This window comes from Juglans regia, chromosome 1 (genome assembly GCF_001411555.2).
Source record: "Juglans regia cultivar Chandler chromosome 1, Walnut 2.0, whole genome shotgun sequence".
Taxonomy (NCBI): Eukaryota; Viridiplantae; Streptophyta; class Magnoliopsida; order Fagales; family Juglandaceae; genus Juglans; species Juglans regia.
Window position 1 is genome coordinate 18,639,968 of NC_049901.1, and position 22,120 is coordinate 18,662,087.

The window sequence follows — 22,120 nt, forward strand, 5'->3', positions numbered from 1 at the left end:
TTATTTGCAGCGATCACAAATCGCCACAAATACTCTATTTCGGTGGGGATAACCCTTTGAGAATATATAGCGGCGACAATAATTTATAATCGCTGGAAAAAAGATATAGTCATTTGCAACGATTTATTAAGTTTTGCATCGATAAATATCGCCGCAATTGACTTTTCTCAACGATTTAATTGTAAATGGAAACGACATTTTCGGCGATTTTTTATACATTTACGACAGACTAAAATTGTCGGAAATAGTATCTTTTTGAGACGATTTTTGCGTATCGCTGAAGTTGGTTAGAAATGACACTTTAATTTCATCGAAAATGCAACAAATTAAAAATCGCCTAAATTGATCAAATGAATCGATTATTGAGAGTATTTGCGAAGATTTTGAGCGATGAAAAATGCCTATTTTTTTGTAGTGAATAAAACGGGTGTTCTTCGTTGGAATCAGTTGATGAAGCATGCGACTCTCGCCTCTGCTCTCCCAAATCTGCCTCCTTGAAAGAAATTCAAATAACAAACTCTAAATTATCGAAACCTAAACTCAGACTCTCTAAAACTCAAAACAAAACTCTCGATGTCGATTCAAGACTCTCTTTATTCATCCCACAAGACGAGATTAAATAGATGTCAAAATTCAAATCTGGAAACATGATAATTGTGGCTACAATCTAGCCTTAAAATCTGGATTTAGTTTCTAAAGATAAATATTAACATAAAGGGAATTATCCAAAGAATAACGAGATTATCTAAAATGGAAGATTCAGTGATATGCGGCTTGAATTGCGAAGTTTACCAACAAGGAAAAGAACCTGGCTTGAAGGAAGGTAGTGGAAGACACTTGCTGTCTTGTTTGTGAGAGAGAAGAGGAATCCACTTGCCATGCTCTATGGAGCTGTATTAGTGCCACATATGTATGAGCAAAGGAAGCAAGTCCTTTACAGAAATGGTCTAATAGTGAGATGGAGTTATATGAGGTATGAGAAAATGTGATTTTGAAGTTGTCTCGGGAGGAAATGGTGTTGGTGGCAATAGTTATGAGAAAAATTTGGATGAGGGGAAATGCTTTTGTTTTTTTAGAAGTTCATTGGCCCTAAGGTGATTTTCAAACAGGCAAAAGAAAGCTTAGTGGAGTTCCAACAAGCCCAAATCCATCCTGAAAGGGAGTAAGAGGTCAATGCAGTAGCAAGAAGGGGAGCTAGATGGAAGGCACAAGGAGAAAGCTTTGTGAAAGCTAATTGAGTTGCAGCTCTAAATTCCAAAGAGGCAAGGATGGGGATTGCAATTGTTATCAGAGATGCACAAGATGAAGTTTTGTTGTCTTTATGCAGTCCTAAGGAATGGTTAATAGTCCTACTATTGCTGAGCTCCATGTATTATGGAGAGCGTTGAAATTGTGTGCTGAGTTGAATCTTATAAGGGTGATGCATTGGCAGTTGTTAAGGCTGTAAATAGTAAAGAGACCAATTGGGAGTGGTATGGACGACTGATAGAAGACATAAAAAAGGGACTCTTCACAATAGACCAGATTGGGTGGTAGAACATACTTGTAGGAAATGTAATAAAGTAGCTCATAACTTTGCCAGATTTTCTTTTACTATAAATGAGGAAATAGTTTGGATAGAAAGTGGCCCAGTGGGGATTTTGGTACATATATATAAATCATGGTTTTTTTTTTTTTTTTAAAAAAAGAAAAAAGTTAGAAGTTTTATAAGAATTGTTCAAATGATCCTGATCTAGAACCTTTTAAACCAAAACCAACAAAAAAAATATTTGGGTTTCACCAATTTAATGTCGAGCAATGCTGGATATACTCTCAGGATATGTAAATACCGTACACTTAAAAAAAAAAAAAAAAGTGATTCATTATTAAAAATATAATTTTTTCATATGAATATCAAATTTACTCATTTTTTAAAAAAAGAATACACGAGACTTATACATTCTAATAATCTTCAATTCGATCTCTTCCAAAAGTAGTCTTCAAATATCATGAAAATTTTTGAAACCAATCATTAACTGTTATAGGTAAGTGGTATCTTTAATTACCCGTCGACAAAAAATGAAAAGAGAGTCTTGAAATCGAGACTCGAGATCAATGTTTTGGTTGACAAAGAAAATGGTAGACTACTGATCTTATCCCGTTGACAGAAAATAAAGTCAAACGGTCAATTACCATAATTGCCTTGATAACTGCTTACCTTGTAATAATTCTAAAATACTGGTCCCATCGGTAAAGTTACACCATTATCCTTACCACTATTCTTTAGCACTGATTACTTGGGATGATTAAATAATAGTATCAAATTAATTATTTCAGTGACAGAATAGTAAATTCGTTTCTACATTAATCCATCATTCACATGATGGATTGGGCCGATCTTAATGTTAATTGGGGATTTCGATATGATTTGGGGCTTATGTAACTCATGAAAAATCAGAAGCAAATCGGTCTGGCCGTTTTAAAGTAGAATTGGATACTGAGTGGGCCTCTTTAAATGAACATCATGAATAATCTCTTAAATTTTTATAAGCACTCTCTTAAATATAAGCACTGTGCCTTTATTGTTCGAACTTCAACGTTTCAAGTAAAAAAGAGTCAATATATATGGATTTTACAGTATTTATTACTTATTTAATGTTGTCTAAAATATTTATTCGAGTAGCAATAAATATGGTAGAACCACTTTATATGTCTATATTTCTCACATGAGACTCTCAAAATTCGAACAAAAACTTAAGAGAACATTGATTTGTGTGAGTCTGTGCACATAATCATACTAATTAAAAAGTAATGTTTTAATTTACGTTTTAGTGATAATTCCAGTTTAAGTATTAGAGCAGAATATTTCGATACTGATGCATTCCGGTGTACAGTTTCGAGATTAGTTATATATATTATATATATTGATAATTAATAAAATAAATATATGTATATATAACTAGTGTGTATCGTATATGTATTTATATGTGTATATATATAAGGAAAAATTGAAGATTTTAAAAATGAATGAACATTGAAAACATTAAAAAAAGTAGAGATATTGTTGTCCAAAGATAATATTTAAAAGAACACAAACTTGAATTGAGACATAAAAACAAAAAATAATAAAAAAATAATAATAATAAAGAGCCTAGAAATTATCAAAAGTAATGAGATTTAAAAGAAAGAATATGGGGACATATTTAAAGTTACAAAAAAAATTAAATTATATAAATCCCATTTAGATTTTAAAATTACATGGATGATATTTAGAGTTGATATTTATAAAAATGCCATCTTAACATAAAAAAAAAATTATAAAATTGCCATTAGAACAATTTCGACTGGAACGAGTCGAATTTTCGAAGGAAATGGAAATAAAAAAAAAACAATTCTACCGTTTATATTATAAAATTATATGGAAAGAACCAAACTTTCAAAAAAAATAAAAAATAATTCAACATTTTTAAATCTCCAAACAAAACTAATATTATAAAATTATATTCTACCAATGTTTTAACTTTATAATATTTTTTATTCAACTTTTTATCTCTCACTTTTCAAAATCCAAAAAATACTCAACGCAAATTATTTCATTACTATTCACAAAATTTTCATCTTATCTCACTTCTCAAACGAGCCTGGCCTAATTCTATAATTATTGTTAATGCCAAAAATTGGTGATTTAGGCTTTGATACGGTGATCATCGCGTTCATTCATAACATAATAATAAATAAGCGAATAAAAGTAAATAAAAGAGAGATAAAGGAATTTACGTGGTTTGGCATAAAAGCCTACGTCTATGGGTTGTTGGGGTAAAATTCACTATATCAGGTGATGATTTTACAATATCTTATGACTTCACATATCACTCAATACAATAGGAGAATTTAGTTTCAGGTGAGTCCATCTAGAGAATTGGTGGAGAGTGTCTGGAGAGCTTGTAGAGAACCTGTCTAGAGTCCGTCCGATTTGTGGGGGAACTGCCCCTTATATAGAGGTTATTTTCTTGGAGTGATAGAGTTCAACTTGACTTGTGATATCTTTTCTTTTAGGAATCTGAGCCAACTTTTTTGCCTTATCTCCTTCCTGTCTTATCTCTTGGCTTTATCTCTTCCCTTAGTGATAGGTCTCCAGAGGGTTTGACCCAGTCAATTTAGTCTCTAACAGATGCCCTCGATTCTTAAGGTCAACTTGTTTATTAAGAAGGCCCTGAGAATCTTCAAGTCAACTGTGGTGGAGGTAACCTGCAGAAAAAGAAATTCTGGTAATTGGTTCGTAGTTTTTCAGTGTTATGCAATCGAGATCTCCATGAGTGGTCTTCAAGAAGAATTTGTAAAATTTGTAGTAAGGAACTTCGAGGGAGCCCTTGTGAAGTTTGTTTGTAAAAACGTTTGTGTAGTGATTGTATGTGAATGTTTATCGTTAGTAGAGTGCGTATATTTCTGTGCTCAGTGATCCTTTTTGGATTTTTGATGGCCTCAGTGGATTTTGCCCCATGCTATATTTTTTGTTGGTGTTTTTCCATTTTGATGTGGATGTAAGAGTTTATTTGTAGTAACACGCGCTTAAGTAGTCAGGGTGCCCATTGACCCCCTAGATCCATCTTACGCAGTTGTTGAGCCCGTTGAGTCGTTCCCGAATGATTCCTGCTCGAGGCGGTTATAGAGCTTGGAGGCTCGTTCCCGAAGGTAACCCTCTGACGGCGGTTGTAGCAAGTGGAGACACTCAGATGTGAGTGTAGCGGGAGATGCCCTCGACTGCGTAACTCTTGGCTATGAGTGCAATGTGAGAGGTGCTCGACTGTATAGACTTGGAGAATAGGTGTGACGGAAGTAATGCTCGATCGCGTAACCTTACCGATTAGAGAAAGGCGGGATAGATGCTTGACCGCTCATTTCTTGGCGAGAAAGTGTGGTGGGAGTGATGCTCGACCGCTTACTTTTTGGCGAGAAAGTGTGGTGGGAGTGATGCTCGACCGCATAACCTTAGCGATTGGAGAAAGGCAGAAGAGATGCTCGACCGCTCAATTCTTGGCGATAGGCGTAGCGCATAACCTTGGCGAATAGGTGTAGCAGGAGATGCCCTCGACCGCGTAACCTTGGAGAGTGGAGTGTATCGGGAGATGCCCTCGACCGCATAACTCTTGTCAAGTGGCGTAACGGGAGAGATGCTCGACCTTGTAGCCTTGGCGAGGAAAGTGCGGCGGGAGGATGCCTCTACTGCGTTGATGTTAAAGCTGAACTCAACTACTTCGTTGTAGTAGGAGATAAAATGCAATCGTACTCTGTGGCGAGTGCTAGAGCTCTCCTTGTATAAAAATAAAAGCCAAATAGGTTAGATTAAATAATCCAACTCACAAGTTTGAGGTTAGCAACCGTTCGATGGCGATCTCTGGAGAGGGTCGTGTGATCTTTTGACCTCCATGCCCATTCGATGGTGATCTCTAGAGAGGATCGTGTGGTCTTTTGACCCTCACTCCAGTTCGTTTGCACTGCGAGTGTGTAAGTCGACTTTTGGTTGCACCATGTCCTAAGAAGTTCTCACAAAAAATAAAATAGGTAAGTGTAATACAAATTACAATTTTGAGATTTGCAAACAATGGTTATCTTGCTCGGACTATCGCTAAGTACAATTCATTCGAATGGAATGTAAAATAATGTGTATGGCGAGGGGCCCTCTACGTGGTGTGCAACTGACAAGAAATACCTCATGTGGTCGGCAATTGGAGAGCAGAACTTTGTGGGCGAGCTTGGTGAGCAACATCATGTGGGAGAGCAACTAGCGAGGAACACTCTATGCATTGTGTAACTGGCGAGGAGTACCCCGTGGTTAAGCAATTGGCATGTTGAACTTTGTGGGTGAGCAACACCGTGTGGGAGAACAACTGGCGAGGAACACACTGTGCATTGGGCAATGAGGGGACGATGAGGAACACTGTGATGGCTATGGAAAAGGCGAGTCTTTTGGTGGAGTGTTAAAATGTAAACAACAAGAAAAATAACAAAGTTGAGGAGATCTTATCTAATGTTTCGATGACGATCTTGTAAGTGTAGAATTCACATTGTGATGGGGTGTGCGGGCAGCATATAATAAATATATATATATATATATAAATATATCTGTTTATTTTTTTTTTGGAGACGATTTCACAAACCTAGGAATTTGAACTTTTGTAGATGATCATGTGAGTTGGAGAATATCCTTCTCCCAATTCCGGTATAGAGAAAAAGTCGATCACATAGACGGTGCCAACTGTTAATGCCAAAAATTGCACAACAAACCAAAAATGAAGAAAGAGTCATCCCCGACCCACATTGGTGATTTGGGTTTCGATACGGTGCTTGTCGCGTTCATCCATAACATAAATAATCAATAAGCGAATAAAAAGTAAATAAAAGAGAGACACATGAATTTATGTGATTTGGCATAAAAGTCTACGTCCTCGGGTTGTTGGGGGCAAAATCCACTATATTAGGTGATGATTTTACAATGTCTCATGGCCTCACATATCACTCAATACAATAGTTAAATTTAGTCTCAAACGAGTCCCTATAGAGAATTGGTGGAGAGTGCCTGGAGAGCCTATAGAGAACCTGTCCAGAGTCCGTCCGATTTGTGGGGGTGCTGCTCCTTATATAGAGGTTATTTCCTTAGAGTGATAGAATCCAACTTGACTTGTGATATCTTTTCCTTTTAGGAGTCTGAGCCAACTTCCTTGTCTTATCTCTTTCCTGCCTTATCTATTATTGGCTTTATCTCTTCCCTTAGTGATAAGTTTCCAAAGGATTTGACCCAGTCAATTTAGTCCCAAACAATTACTTTCTAGCTATTTCTCTCCAGTTATATCTTCAATGAAAAAGGCATATAAACATTAGTATGAATTTTTGTTTTTATCCCAATTCATTCGAATGGGTGGAAATCACTATGCTTAGCCCATTTTATGTCTAAAATCAAATAGGAAAAACACTTTACGTCAGTAGTGCATGTGCACGTACGCTTCACGTGGCACATGTTGTTTTCATAATGTGACAGGAATTTTTATTTTTTATTTTTTTATGGAAACAAATTTCATTTCATTCGATGAACTGAAATTATAACTGTGACTTATCAATACAGGAAAAATCTAAACTATAAGTCAAATTACGCATATGCTCTGGGGCATCCCCGCACACATTGTGGTAGACATTGTCTTAATTTCTCAATAACTTTCTCATAACAAAGAAAGCGCTCTGTAAAAACATAATTGAATAGCCCCTTTTATCCTCCCTAGGAGGAGGAGTACGAGACACTACTGCTGTTGGACTTGGTATGGACACCAAGTCCAATAGCCTATTTATTCTTTATTAAAAACTAAACAACAAAAACTACAATACAAAACACAACAAAAACAACAGAACCAAAGAGCCACAAGCACCGGTATGAGCCTAGACGGCACGCCCATTACAAGCATTGGCTTCACAAGCCTAGGCGGCACGAACACCCAGCTCTCGCGTGGACATCAGCCTCCACTGCGTAAGCCGGCAGTATGACCATACGCCATAGCATCGCCCGCCACTCTCGACTAGCTCTTGTCTTAGATTGCGTTCGATCTAGTGGCTCAACACCTCACTTGGGTCAAAAAAGAAGAAAAGGAACAAAAACACTAAGAAAAATAGAGGGATAGAACACAAAACGGCGTCAATGGTCTGAAAGGAAAGTCAACGGTCGATCTTTGAAGTCCCAGAGTCAGAGGTCCTAGAAAAGCCGAGTGTTGCGTCGGCAGAAGGCTCCTCGGTGGCACGTGATGGCCACACACCGACGAGCTCTGAAACTTCCCCCCACGCGTGTGGGCTGCTCTCCACTCCGGTTGGTGCCATGTTTAGTGGATGTGAAGATCGACGGCTGGGCAGCATCCAGGTGGGGCGCGTGTTAGCTAATGGCCGTCGGAAAGTCTCAAACAACGATCCTCCCTTATTTGACCTGAAAAAACACAAAAACAAAAACCAAAATACTACACAGGAAAAGAAAAACAGACAGAGGAGAATGGAGGGGGGGAAGGAAGGAGGGAGAGGGGTGGGAGCTTGGGAAGGAGCCGAAGCTCCCACCCCCTTCAGCCGGATCTAGTGTTTGGGAGTTTAGAGAGAAGTGAGAGTGTTTTAGATAGAGAGAGAGAGAGAGAGGGCTGTATAATGTGACATGAATTAATATTATCTTATAGGGCATAAATCTACCCTAGATAATATATATATATATATATATATGTAGCTAGTACTTATATATTTATTATAAGAAAAATAAACATTTGTGACGGATTATTTATGATAAAAATGACTATTTACGATAAAAATAAATTCATTTTAATAAGAAATAAATATTTTTATAAGAAATAACTGACTATAAATAGATAATTTTCTTATGATGATTCCTGCTTTATTAGCACTAAACCTCATAAGAAAACGAAAAAGAGTTCAAGGGTTTTGGGACTTGTTCTTATATATTTGGAAAAAGGCATAACTTAAATGGGGTCGTTTTCTTGGAATGGCCAATGAAGTGGCTAGTATTCTTATTAGCAACACACGTTGTGAAATTTACCCAACAATTCAGGTTCTGGGTGATGTAATAAAGTAATCCATATATAATTAAGAGAACTAATATATACAGTCGTGAGTGTGTAAGTATCATATAGTTATTTTGAAAAAAATAAATAAATATAAGATCCACGTGAAAAGAAATTAATTTTTTAATAATAGATCCTACTCTATTTTTTAAATGACTGTACAACTATAATTAATGACCACATGTAAGGTTACTTTCCTACGTACGAAGCTAGATCGATCGGAGAGATACGTAAGTACTAGCTAGAATAACCAGTACTGGGCCTACTGGGCTTGCATGCAAGGTGTAGATCAAGACAAAGCTGCCCTAGGCGCTTTTGGAGCTAGCCAGTTTCAGTGTCATTGTGTGACTCCCCTTATTTTGCTTAACTCCAATTATTTGTTTGGCAAATGAGAATTCCTAAAATTTTAGAAAATTTTCTAAACTTCATTCTCATATATTACTTAAAAGAAAAAATAATTTTCAATTTCAAAATCTCAAAATTTTCATCTAAATATTATCAAATATAAAAATCAATACAATTTTTATAAACTTCAAAATAAAAATAATATTAAAAAATAATATTCATTTATTTACTTTCACAAACTTCAATATAATATACTTATTTTAAAAAATATTTTTATTCAATTTTTTTTTCTCTCATATTCTAAGATTTAATAAAAAAATTTTACTTAAACCATTTCACTAATATTTATAAAATTTTGAGATACTTATAAATATCCAAACATGCTCCAAACTTTAACATTGTTTTGTGTCGAACAATTAATAATTCTATATGAAAAATTCTACTTATCAATCATTACACCACACACTATGTGATTTGTTATTTTTATCAATACACCAAGTCTTTGTGAAGAGTATTGTTGAATATGGACCCGGTTATCAACCACCAAGTCTTTTTACTCTCGGGATTGAGTTGATGCCAGATGTGGAAATGAAAGCTAAATAATATGTTGAGAATTTCATCATAAATGATTCATTTTAAGCATTTTGTACCTTGATGGTCAACATTTGGGAAGATTATAATGATTTCAATGAAGACTGTAACAACCGTGTGGATATCTTTGCTTATTCGCAAAGAGGTGTGGTATGCTTGAAATAATGTAATTATGGGTCAAGACAAGGTATTCAAGAAGCCATATCTTTTGCAATTGAGTTACTTGAGTACCCCAACCGCGTCGTACAACTTATATACTATGATTACGAGGATCGTCATTATTTAAATAATGACTTCTCCACAATTAGGAATATGGTTTTTGAGAACCATCATTGGATTTGCGTGAATCATTGTGCTGCTGTTGTTATTGACGACTTCCCTTTTAGAATATTGGATTGGCCGAAACTGGATTCTGTAATTAAACTTGTGAGATTAATACTTTCATACCCTTATCATTATTCCAATGTGTCATTTAGCAGAGGGATGAAAAGACCGAAAGAATATTATGCATCCATTATTTTTATGCTCAAATCAGTTTTAGAAGTTGAAGATGAACTGCGAGCCGTGCAATTTTCTATGATAACATTGTCGAGTGATCGGGTGAAGTTGCTTGATGAGCAGAAGGTAGCGGAACATCTTAGATGTGCAAAATTTATTGATTACATTATTCTTCATAAAGAGTTTTGGAGTCGAGTGAAAGCAGTGGCACAAGTGTTGTTTATAATGTTTCAGACTCGATGCCTGGTTAATCGCAAGGACTCAAGTGTAGGATACTTGTATGAGATGATAGAAAGGATGAGAGATGGGATTGACAAAAGTCGTAACCATGATTGTTTCCTTCATGATTTTACGTTGGAAATATTCAGTAGTATGTGAAGGAAGATTATTCATGAAATACATGCAGCTGCTGCCTTTTTAAATCCAACTTATATGTATAGTGACAATTTTAAGGAAAAACATGCCATCCTTGCAAGTCAATAATTTTTTTTTAATAATATTTTCAGTAGATTCTAATTAGGATATTTTGGTTTGCTCTTTCTGGATTGTGTAGGAATATGGTTGGACTTTTGTGGAATACATATATATCCCGGTATTAAGGAAATATGCAATTCGAATATTGAGTCAACCTTGTAGTACTTCAATTTATAAGCATTATCAACTGCCGGAAACTGGTGATTGGAGATCAGAAGATTGGTCAGAAAAAGTGAATACAATGATCATGAGCAGAAATAATTATTCTGAATCATTAGGGTTGGAACCGATCATTCTTGATAAACTTGGTGATGAAGATCACGATGCTTTAAAAATGTGGAGGAACTGGTTGACGTATACTACTTGATTGTTTTACATTGATTCACTTACGATACTGTTGTCGATCGCATGATAGAAGATCGGATGCTTTCATGGCTAGATAACTTTCCTTCTGCATGCTTGTTTTATTTAACTACTTAAAAGTCATTTTATTTTCTTTTTTGAGATGTAAGTATTATACTTTTGGAGGAAAGCGTACCCTAAAAAAACTTTACAAGTGCACTGGTTTGAACCATTGGAGCAAAATATCCTAATTGAAAAGGCATTAGCATGTAAAGACATAAACCGAACTACTAATACTAGATATAAGTTTAGGAAATGCAAGTTTCATGTAGTTCAGATTGTTCATCCGGGCCCGATTTTTTTCCGGCCCGGTCCGAAACTCGGATACCCGCTTTCCGGTTTTGGGTTCCGGCCAGGATTTGATCCGGGCCGAAATCCGGACCTATACGGTCCAGATGCGGGTGACTTAAAGCGGTTCCGAATTTCCAATCCGGTACCCGCATTTATACCTAAAAACAAAAGGCTTCGTCGAGTACCAGTTGCCCGTTCATCTCTTTCTTAGGTTTAGCTTTCAGCCGACACACCTCTCTCTTCGAGTCTTCTCTTCGAGTTCATCTTCGCAATTCATCTTCTTTCTTAGGTTTAGCTTTCATCTGTCCCATCTCTCTCTCTCTCTCTCTCTCTCTCTCTCTGTTTTCTTCGAGTTTCTCGCTTTTGGCTTTGTCGTCTTCTTCTCTCTCTCTTTCTCTCTCGTGCTGAAACCCTAACTCGTGGCCGTCGTCTTCTACTTTTTCGCTTCGTCGTCGACTTCTATAACCAAGGTTAGTTTTTCTCCATTTCACATACTCTCTATGTTGGTGCTATTATTTCGATTTGGGTTGTGAAATATTGTCTATGTTTTAGTTCTTCTTGACAAACTGAATGTTCGTATTTCCTTTTTTGGGAAATATCCCCGAAACCCATGCTTTACACTTTCAAATCTGTGTTTTTTGATAGTGTTTTAGATGTGTAAGCATGTGGGAAAGGTTTAGAATCTGTTTTGGGTTTGTTTTTAAACGTGGGGTTTTATTTATTTATTTGGATATGTTATATGCTATTATTTTGCTAGATCTGCTATTTTTTCATTTTTGGCTTACTTTTTGCAACTGGATTTTTATTCTCTCCGTTGATTTTGGGTTTATTTTGATGTGAATGTTTGAATGGAGTAATCTGAAAGAAAACAAAGCCAAACTTTGTTCCTGATAGTGGTTTTTGATAGTTTTTCTAATCTCCTTGGCTTAAACTGACAGGCACCAACCGTGCAGGTTATTCAAAGAAATTGGTATGATCCATCTTAGAATTTAGCTTGTTTGTTCTATTCCTAGGTTAGGAGATCTGTGCAGTTTTTCTTAGATAATTCGTTAGGTCAGAAACCAGATCAACAACAGACTTTGGCTGCAATTGGGGAGGTAAGCAAGGATTTGATTACCAACTGTACAACCATATAACCCTTATCATCAGAGATAAGAATGGGATTATGGATGTCTTAATATGTTATAGTGCTTATCCTAGTGCTTAATATAATGTATCTTCACATATTACAATACGATCTCGAGAAATATGAGTTCAACAATTCATTCATCATTTTTTTTCTTTAATTTGGATCGTGTAAATATTTCCAACTTAAGATATTAATTAATTTTTTTTTTATAAATTCTTATTCTAAATATTTTATTGTTTTTAATCGTTTTCGCATAATTTTTAGGAGTTTGGTTTTAGAATTATGAATGTAACCACCAAATTCACTCTTATATAAGGTATTTCTTCGTCATAAGTGAGAGTTATCAAGAAATTGGTGTATCGTTTTTTTTCTTAAAAAAATGAAAACTTTTTTCTAAATATTATAGTGGTTTAAGTGGGATTTCTTATTATACATTGATCCACTTATATCCTATTTATTTCAAAATAGATGTCTGATTAGGGAAAAAAAAAAGTTCTAAATCATAGCATGGTTGAAATGGGGAGATGCCATTCCATCGATTAATGATGTCATCAAAGGCTGTCATGGACTCATGCGTGACCTGAGGGACGTTGACGGTTGACTGTGGCGTTCAAATACTGAACCATATGTTTTTGGATTCTTTTTCTTTCTTATAAATATTTGTTATGCATATTTTATATTTTTTGTCCTTGTGCATATAGTTAATTCAGTTCGGTTTCTTTAATCTGTAGTCCTTATGTGTAGCTTTTGGTTCTTGTTTGTTTCCGAGGGAAAAACGTTATTAAATTTGCTGAAGCTGAGCTTAAATACAATTTGAAGTACAAAATTAGGGCTTCTTGAGCTGGATTTGGAGCTTTCCACTTCAATCAAAACTAGGTCTGTTTCTTCGTTGTGTACCGACCATATTCAGCTTTTGCTCTGGTTTTCCCCCCCCTCTCCTGACACTGAAACTGGGCCTTTCAAAAGAAAAATATGTTTAGAATTGTGGCTAATTTATAATGCTTTATAATGCTTCTTTCAAGCAAAGAAATCTCACAACTAACTTGAGGTCTCTGCTCTTTCCTGACTATAGAAGTCTTTGCTTATAGGTATAGGATACATCCTTGATCCAAAATTTTCCTTTGTAAAGATCGCTGCTCCTTATGCATAGGAGTTACGAAGAGGTAGTATTCCTCGTCTTCATGTTCCCTCCCTTAGAATTTCTATTCTGGGTCTATCTCTTTTTGACATTTTAAGCATCCCCACTCCCTGTTTTTGAACTCAAAAAGTTTTTATTTTCTGTTTAATTATATTCTATTTAAGTTTCTTTCTGGGTATGTTCTCATTCGCCTACTAATTCATATTTTTGTAAAAGTGCACGTTTTTGGTCCATTATGCTCGAGGAATATCAACGATTTAGAATGTCTTAGTATTGATGAAAAATTATTGATATGGGAAATTGTATCATCTTTAGTTCAGGTTTATGTTCACTTATTATATTGCTTCTAGTTTGTACAGGTTGTAACAAATGCTCATTTCCCATATGGCGTGCAACAACATCAAATACAAGTTTTTGATTCAGTCAATAGAGCTTGTCAAAACCATTATGCTGTGATTGTTGGAAGAAGAGCTAATTGCTGGGAAATTTTTTGATATTTTTGCAAACAATTTGTTGTGTATTAGAGTTTGATTAAAGTAATGTATATATTTTGTAATATTTTAGCAAATTAGTTCAAACAATGTAATATGTAATTGATTGCATCTTGTATGTTGCATGCATTTTACATGATGAATATTGTTTTTTTTTATTTATTTATACATGTATTTAGTTAAAAAGTTAATTAATTGTTTATAGGCTTATCTTGTATTAAGAAGTAAGACTGAAAGAGATATTGGTTTTTTGAAGTCTAATTAATAATAAAAAAAAGCTTTGTTAAAAAAAAAAAAAAAAGAAATCCGGGCTTTGAAAAATCCGGATTCACCCGGATTCCGGCTCGGGTCTTATCCGGTCTGAGTTCCGGCCCGGGTTTGAAACCCGATTTCCGGTCCGGGTATACCCAAGTTCCCGGGTTGGAACCCGGATGAACATCCCTACATGTAGCCTTTTTGTAAAATAGTAGATCACACGAAAAAAAAAAAAAAGTTAACTTTTATTATTATTATGGTGGAATCCAATAAAAGAAGCTGTGCAGTACAAATCATTTTTCAATTTATTTTCCCTTTCCATCTAGATATTTTTTATATACGAAACATTTTGTTCCTAAAAATGTGTGACTTTACTTATTTTACGTGAACGAAGCTCAAAATAATAATCTCCATATGATGATGCTGCTGCAAAGGCATGCATACGACGCCTCCATCGCCCATGGAAATCCCCCAAATCCACTTCGGCCGGAATCTTGAAAACCCTAATTCTCCCTTACTCCGGGGCTATTGATGCTCATGCTACAATTCGCTTTTGAGATTACTGAATAGTCGCTCTAAGTCAAAACCTTATTCTCAAAAAATTGCACAAAGATAAGGCAACCCATAAATCAAAAGAGCCGAAATGCAGGGTTTCGGTTGAAAAGAAAAACACACGTTTGAACACAAATAAGCATGAAACCTTAAATCAAATACACTCTTGTCACAAAAACCCTAGGGTTTGAATTCCACAAAAAGAGGAAAACAAATTGAGAAGAGAGAAAGAGAAATCAGGAGAAATTTACCAAGAAAATTGGGGAAGTGACAAAACAGATCGAGAAAACTCTCGAGAGTGGCGAATCCAACAGCGGGTGAAGGAAAACCTTAAGGGCACAAATCGAGGAAGGCCGAGAAAGCGGGAGCTCAAATTTTCAATATTTCTGAGAATATATGAATGTTCCTCTCTATTCTTGTTTGTGTATAGATACAACATATATCTCTTTCTCCCGCTGCGCAATATCTTTTGTTTCGTTCTCGTTGTGTTCTTCCTTGGTCTGGAAGATGAAATCTTCGTGTTATTATTATTATTATTATTATTATTATTATTTTAATTTTATAAGCTTCTTGGATTTCTTTTATGATTTTCCATTTTTGGCCCTAAAATTTATTGCGAGGAATGTTAGAAATAATTTTAAAGTCTACATATTTCGTACAATCTATTTAAAAAATAAATTGATAACATTTTTCATTGTTAAAATGAAACTTTTTTTTTTTTTTTAATGAATGTTAGATTTATTCATTTTTTTAAAAAAAGAAATAAGTGATACTTACATACTAAAAAAATTATATACATTATTATCTGATAAAAGTATTAGTAAATAAAATATAAATTGACTAAATGAATTCAATAAATTTATTTACAATTCAATTGATTTTACATGTTCGTTTATATAATCGAAACATTTAATAATTTTTTTCATTAAATGTAATTCAAAACTATAATTTTAGGGATAATATATTAATTTAAGTAGTTTATAGACCACATTATAAATTGGATTTTCAATCCGAAAGAGGTTACTATATTTCAATCCCCAAAGATTAATACATACAGACCATTTTGTTGCTTTGTCTTGAAATGATAAGGTTAGGATATAATAATATACGCAGAAAATTAAAGGTAGAGTAGGGAGTTTTGGGTATGATATGAAGAGTAGGGGGGAGGGGGTGGTGGCGTTGTCGTCATTTCAATTGGCGGGGTTCATTTGGCGCTCAACTTTGAGCTAAATATTTTAGGGGACTTGAAAATCATACCTCTCTCTCCTCAAAGAGAAATTGTAACAATTTGCTTACAATTAGGTAATAAAATAATATTATTCTAAATTTTATTTTGATTTTTTCTTTTGATTTGATTGGTTTTAATATATATAAAAAAATTATTATTATATTAAAAATGGTATATAAATTGTGAATAAGTTATCCCATTTGGATGCAAAAAGTGTTTCATCTCATTCTATCTTATCATTACAACTTTTCTAATTTTTCACACAAAATATAATAAAGAATTTAACTTTTTCAAATCTTAAAACAATAATTATATTAAAAAAATATCATTATAATAATATTTTATTCAACTTTCAATTTTTATCTCAACTCATCTCAACTCACTATCCAAATCCTTAGATCCCGTTTGGAACTTAAACTAATCAGATCAGTTCAGTCTAATTTTAAACTGAGTCTAACATTTAAACCCATCTTAGATGGGCTCTACAAAACTCACTCTATTATCTCAACTCCCTATTATTCATAACAAAAATTTTACACTTTTTAAGAGAATTGAATTTTTTTTTTATATAGTAAACATAAGAAAAAACATTTGGAAAATTTATTGTGTTTTTAGAAATTCTTATACCCAAACATGTAGTAGCTTTGTTCAGGCTTCTTATAGTTTCGTTATAGTTATGCCTGTGGTGCTTTTCAATGGCAAATGATCCTTTGGGCCGTGTTTTAGGTAACGTGGTTTGGGTCCAGAGTATTCCGGCTCTGCCCAATAGATTTCATGTTGGGCTGGAGCTCTTTATATAGTGTTATTAGGCTAAACGGTAATGAAACTTCCAACAATGACTATTCAAATAATCCAACTAATATACCCATAAAAAAAATTAATCCAACTAAAATAACGTGCAAGATTCTCATTTTGCAGGTTCAAGTTATCATTTTTTTTTTCCATCAAATTATTCCCCAAACAATCAAAATCAACAATTCTCAAGGGGTCGATTAAAAATCAATGTTATTCTCTCTTTTTTGCAGCAGTTTAAAAAATAAGAGATGGAAAGTTGAGAACATTTATCTAAAAGGAAATATTTATTTGAAAAGAAATATTTATTTGAAAGGAAACATTTATCTGAGAGGAAATTTACCTACTCATTTGGAGATGATCTCGCTAGCCAAAAAATCATAATTCTCTCACTTTCAGCATAGAGAATAAGATGATTCCACAGATGACGTCATTTGTTGAAACATAAAATCACCCAATAGACCAAAACGGCAAAAAGAGTCATCCCCGACCCATGAAGGTGATTTGGGCCTTGACAAAGTGGTTGGAAGCCCACAATATGTATATTCATAGCAGTAAATAGAGAAATATAGAAAATGTGAATACAAATGGAGATACACGGATTTAAGTAATTTGGCACAAGGCCTACGTCTATAGGACGCTTGAAGGGAAAATTGACTATAATAGGTATATTTTACACTTGCTCATGTTCTCTCATTTTTCTATGTACAATGGAAGACGGAGACCCCCTTTGCTAGGTGAAGATAATATCTCTGGAGCTCTCTTTGTGAGGTTGAATATGATGATATCTTTGTCCTCTAGTGGTATTCGCTCAGAAGTCCTCTCTTTATCTCCCTCATATCCTTTTTTATCTTGGCCATTGGGAGTGCTGCGGAATGACAGCTTTATGTCACCTCACCTTCTCGTTTGCATGTCTAACTTGCTTTCGTCTACTAGCATTTTCTTTGTCTTTTCCTCCATCTCTTCCTTCTTACTTTTGCTAAGGGCTACCCAATGGATTGGGTCTAGAATGTTATAATGGGCCTAATAAATTTACTCTCAATAAATGTCCGCAATATTTAAGCTTGATTTGCTCAACAAGAACGCCATGAGAATCTTCAAGTCCATCGCGATAGAGATAGTCTGTGGAAACTGTAAAAAAAATGAATTCTGGGAACTAGTCTCTAGTTTTCTATTTGTTTGTGATAATTGCTAAGTAATGAAGAGCATTGATTGCGGGAGATGGTTCAATTGCATTAGGAGCGAGCGTGGAGCTTAGTGAGGGAGCCGACGACCACCACAGGATATGGTTCAAGATATGAAAATGGTACCAAACCAGTTTTGGTCCAATTTCGATTATTAAGAATTGGTACCAGACCGGACTGAACCAATTGCTTCAGTCCAATTCGATTGGTTCAACCAATTTCCATTTTTTTTACAACCCTAATGGCGGGGCTTATTTTTCTTAAGTTCATTTCCTTTTGTGCGACTCCTCTTATTTTGCTAAGACTCCAATTATTTGTTTGCGAGATCCAACAATTTTATCAAATTTTCCTTTCTTTGGGTCATGTTTATCAAACTTGAAATACACGTCGCAGAGTAATCCTATCACTACCTGTGAAAATATCCCCTTGGCATTCGAGGCTGAGAAATATTGTAGGGATAATATTGCTACACGTCGCAGAATTTTTAAATATTTGAAAACAAAAAATGCACCGGCGGCCATCAAACCCAATGGCAAATTCAAGGGGCTAATTAGTATTTTCCATATTGTAAGATTCATTTCATAAAATTTGAAGGTAAAAATGATAAAAATTTTAAAATGTGAGATTTGAAATTCAAATTAGAAAAGTAAATATTGATAAATTAAATTCATTTTTATTTTTATTTTTTTAAATACAGCAATACAGTTTTTGATAGGTAAAACAGAGTAATATATATAGCTCGATAGAGAGTATGAGAGGGATTTAAGAGAGGCATCATTCCCACCCAAGGAAGTACTCCAAAAATGCATTTTTGTATAATGAATATTTTAGTATTTTTCATAAATCTCTAGAAAACATTAGATTTATCGTCATCACAAATATATATAAATTCTTAGAGAGAGAGAGAGAGAGAGAGAGTAAACAACAAAAAATAGTGGGACAGGAATCAAAGTGGGTGGGTGTGGACTTGACTTCAGGGTGCCCATTGTTAGAAAGACTAGCAAAGGTTGATTTTTGAGGCAGATTTGGAATTCGGAGAGTCTTGGCATCAAGAGGAGAGAAGACCTTAGATCATCTGCTTCCACAGCTTCACCACTTCCATTAATTTCTGCGGGGCGCGAGAGAATTTCACAAGGCAACGTAGATTTCCATTAGCTTGGTACGGTACCCTCTCTCTCTCTCTCTCTCTCTCTCTCTCCCTCTCTCTCTCTCTCTCTCTCTCTAACTAAGAATTTATATATATATATGATGATTATAATTCTTATGTTTTCTTTTCTCAAGTACCGTTTGCGGCCATGAAGATATGTGATGATCAGATGATTTGTTCTCTATCTATCTTACTCATGATCATTGATTTCCTTTTATGCTTAATTTTCTTGTTAATTTGAATCAATTGAGTAGTACACCTCCATCAGATCACTTATATTAACTTTATGTGACTCTTTACTATAGGATAAAAATTAAACATGGTTCGACCAAAAGACCCATTTTGGAAGTATGCAAAGGATTTGAAAAATGGTCGTTTTTGCTGTAATTTTTGTGAGCGTGAATTTCCGGGAGGTATTTCTAGGATGAAATGGCATTTGTCTGGACGTAAGTGCCACGATATTAAAGTTTGTGAAAAAGTGCCACGTCATATTCAGTTGGAAGTGAGAAAAGTAGTACTCGACAGTACTCCCAATAAGAAAGCTCATAAATCATCACTGGTGGAGGATGAAAATCACTCAATTCTTTTAGTACCGTCTCGTGGCCCAAATCTATATACGGAAAACGATAGCAATAACGTTAGAGAGGGTACTGATAATCTTTCAACTCGGCCAGCTTCGTCATCACGTGCCCCAAATGCATGTAACGAACAATTGGCTAAGTTGTTCTTCTTAAATGACATTGATCCTGAGGTCGTTGGCTCTCCCATTTTCAAGGATTTTGTGAATAGTATTGTTGAATATGGACCCGGTTATCAACCACCAAGTCCTTTTACTCTTCGGAAGGAGTTGTTGCCAGATGTGGAAATGAAAGCTAAAGAATATGTTAAGAATTTTATGAAAAATGATTCATTTCAAGCACGCGGTTGTACCTTGATGGTCAACATTTGGAGTGATCGTGGTGACCGTGTGGATATCTTTGCTTATTCACAAGGAGATGTGGTATGCTTGAATTCATGTAATTATGTGCCAATAGAAGGTATTCAAGAAGCCTTATCTTCGGCAATTGAGTTACTTGGCCCCAGACACATTGTACAACTTATATGCATTGCCAGCAACATCTCCACAATTAGGAATATGGTTTTTGAGAACCATCCTTGGATTTGCGTGAATCATTGTGCTGCTGATGTTATTGACTTTTTCTGTTTTATTATGGAAGATCGGTCGAAACTGCATTCTTTAATTGGTCTTGTGAGATTAATACTTTCATACACTTATCATCATTCCAATGTGTCATTTAGAAGAGGGAGGAAAAGACCGAAAGAAGATCATGCATCCATTATTTTTATGTTGAAATCAGTTTTAGAAGTTGAAGATGAACTGAAAGCTGTGCAATTTTATATGATAACATTGTCGAGTGATCGGGTGAAGTTGCTTGATGAGCAGACGAGAGCGGAACATCTTAGATGTGCAAAATTTATTGATTACATTATCCGCCGTAAAGAGTTTTGGAGTCGAGTGAAAGCAGTGGCAGAAGTGTGGTTTTTACTGTTTCAGACTCAATGCCTGGTTAATCGCGAGGACTCAAGTATAGGATACTTGTATGAGATGATAGAAAGGGTGAGCGATGGGATTGACAAAAGTCGTAACTATGATTGTTTCCTTTATGATCTTATATGGGTAAGATTCAGTGATATGCGAAAGGAGATTATTCATCCAATACATGCAGCTGCTGCCTTTTTAAATCCAGCTTATATGTGTAGTGATAATTTTAAGGAAAATGTTGAAATGATAGATGGCATAAATTATGTGTTTGAAAATATGGTCGAGTCAGAGGAAAAGGAAGCATTTACCAAGCAAGTACAACAATACCGCATGAAAATGCCAAAGTTATTCACAGCTCAAGCCATGACAACGTTAAAAACATGCCATCCTCGTAAGTCAATAATTTTTTTTTTAATGATATTTTCAGTAGATTCTAATCATGATATTTTGGTTTGCTCTTTCTGGATTGTGTAGGAATATGGTGGGACTATTGTGGAATACATACCCCGGTATTAAGGAAATATGCAATTCGAATATTGAGTCAACCTTGTAGTACTTCAATTTTTAAGCGTTATCAAGTGCCGCAAATCTGGAGATCAGAAGATAATGAAGACTCAGAAGATGATGAAGATAATGAAGATTGGTCAGTAAAAGTGAATACAATGATCATGAGCAGGGATAATGATTTTAAATCATTAGGGTTGGAACCGATCATTCTTGATGAACTTGGCGGTGAAGATCACGATGCTTTTAAGGATGTGGAGGAACTGGTTGACGACTACTACATGAGAGTTTTATGTCTATTCACTGACGATACTCTTGTCGATCGTGTGATAGAAGATCAGAGTCTTTCAATATGGCTAGATGGCTTTCCTTATTCCATATAATTTATTTAACTACTTAAAAGTCATTTTGTTTTCTTTTCGAGATGTAAGTCTTATGAATTTTGGAGGAAAACGTACCCTAAAAGAACTTTTCAAGTGCACTGGTTTGAACCATTCGAGCCAAATATCCTAATTGAAAGGACATTAGCATGTAAAGACATAAACCGAACTACTAATTCTAGATATAAGTTTAGGAAATGCAAGTTTCATGAAGTTAATTACTTTATATAATAGTGAAGTTATTTTAACTTTTTTATTTTTATTTTTTTTAATGTATGGTGGAATCCATTAAAAGAAACTGCATAGGATCCGGACTTACAAGTTCTAGGCCTGCACAAATCATTTTTCAATTTGTTTTCACTTCCCATCCAGATATTTTTTAAATACGAAACATTTTGTTCCTAAAAAAGTGTGACTTTACTCATTTTACGTGACCAAAGCTCAAAATAATAATCTTAAAAAATAAGCAATCCCATAAATATTCAAGAAAGAAATCTAACCCGAATGAAAGCACGATTTCACGTCCAACAATGTTTCCATAAGCAACAAGAAATTAAGGTATTATGTATCAAATTGGATTGGTTTAGATCTTGAGAT

At 34.8% G+C, this 22,120-nt stretch overlaps 1 protein-coding gene across 2 annotated transcripts in view; it reads left to right on the forward strand.

Moving 5' to 3' along the window:
• LOC109010137 overlaps positions 1-21,747 on the forward strand; it is a 66,002-nt gene extending 44,255 nt beyond the window's left edge. The window contains exons 1-3 of one of the 2 annotated variants that reach the window (XM_035692760.1): positions 18,899-19,108; positions 19,402-21,030; positions 21,114-21,747. In XM_035692760.1, the coding sequence (XP_035548653.1) occupies positions 19,416-21,030; positions 21,114-21,526 (2,028 nt within the window). In that variant the 5' untranslated portion in view covers positions 18,899-19,108; positions 19,402-19,415 and the 3' untranslated portion in view covers positions 21,527-21,747. Of the gene's footprint in view, positions 1-18,898; positions 19,109-19,401; positions 21,031-21,113 lie in introns of those variants that run through there. The other variant, XM_035692764.1, reaches the window with a different exon arrangement.
• Positions 21,748-22,120: the final 373 nt, after the last annotated feature.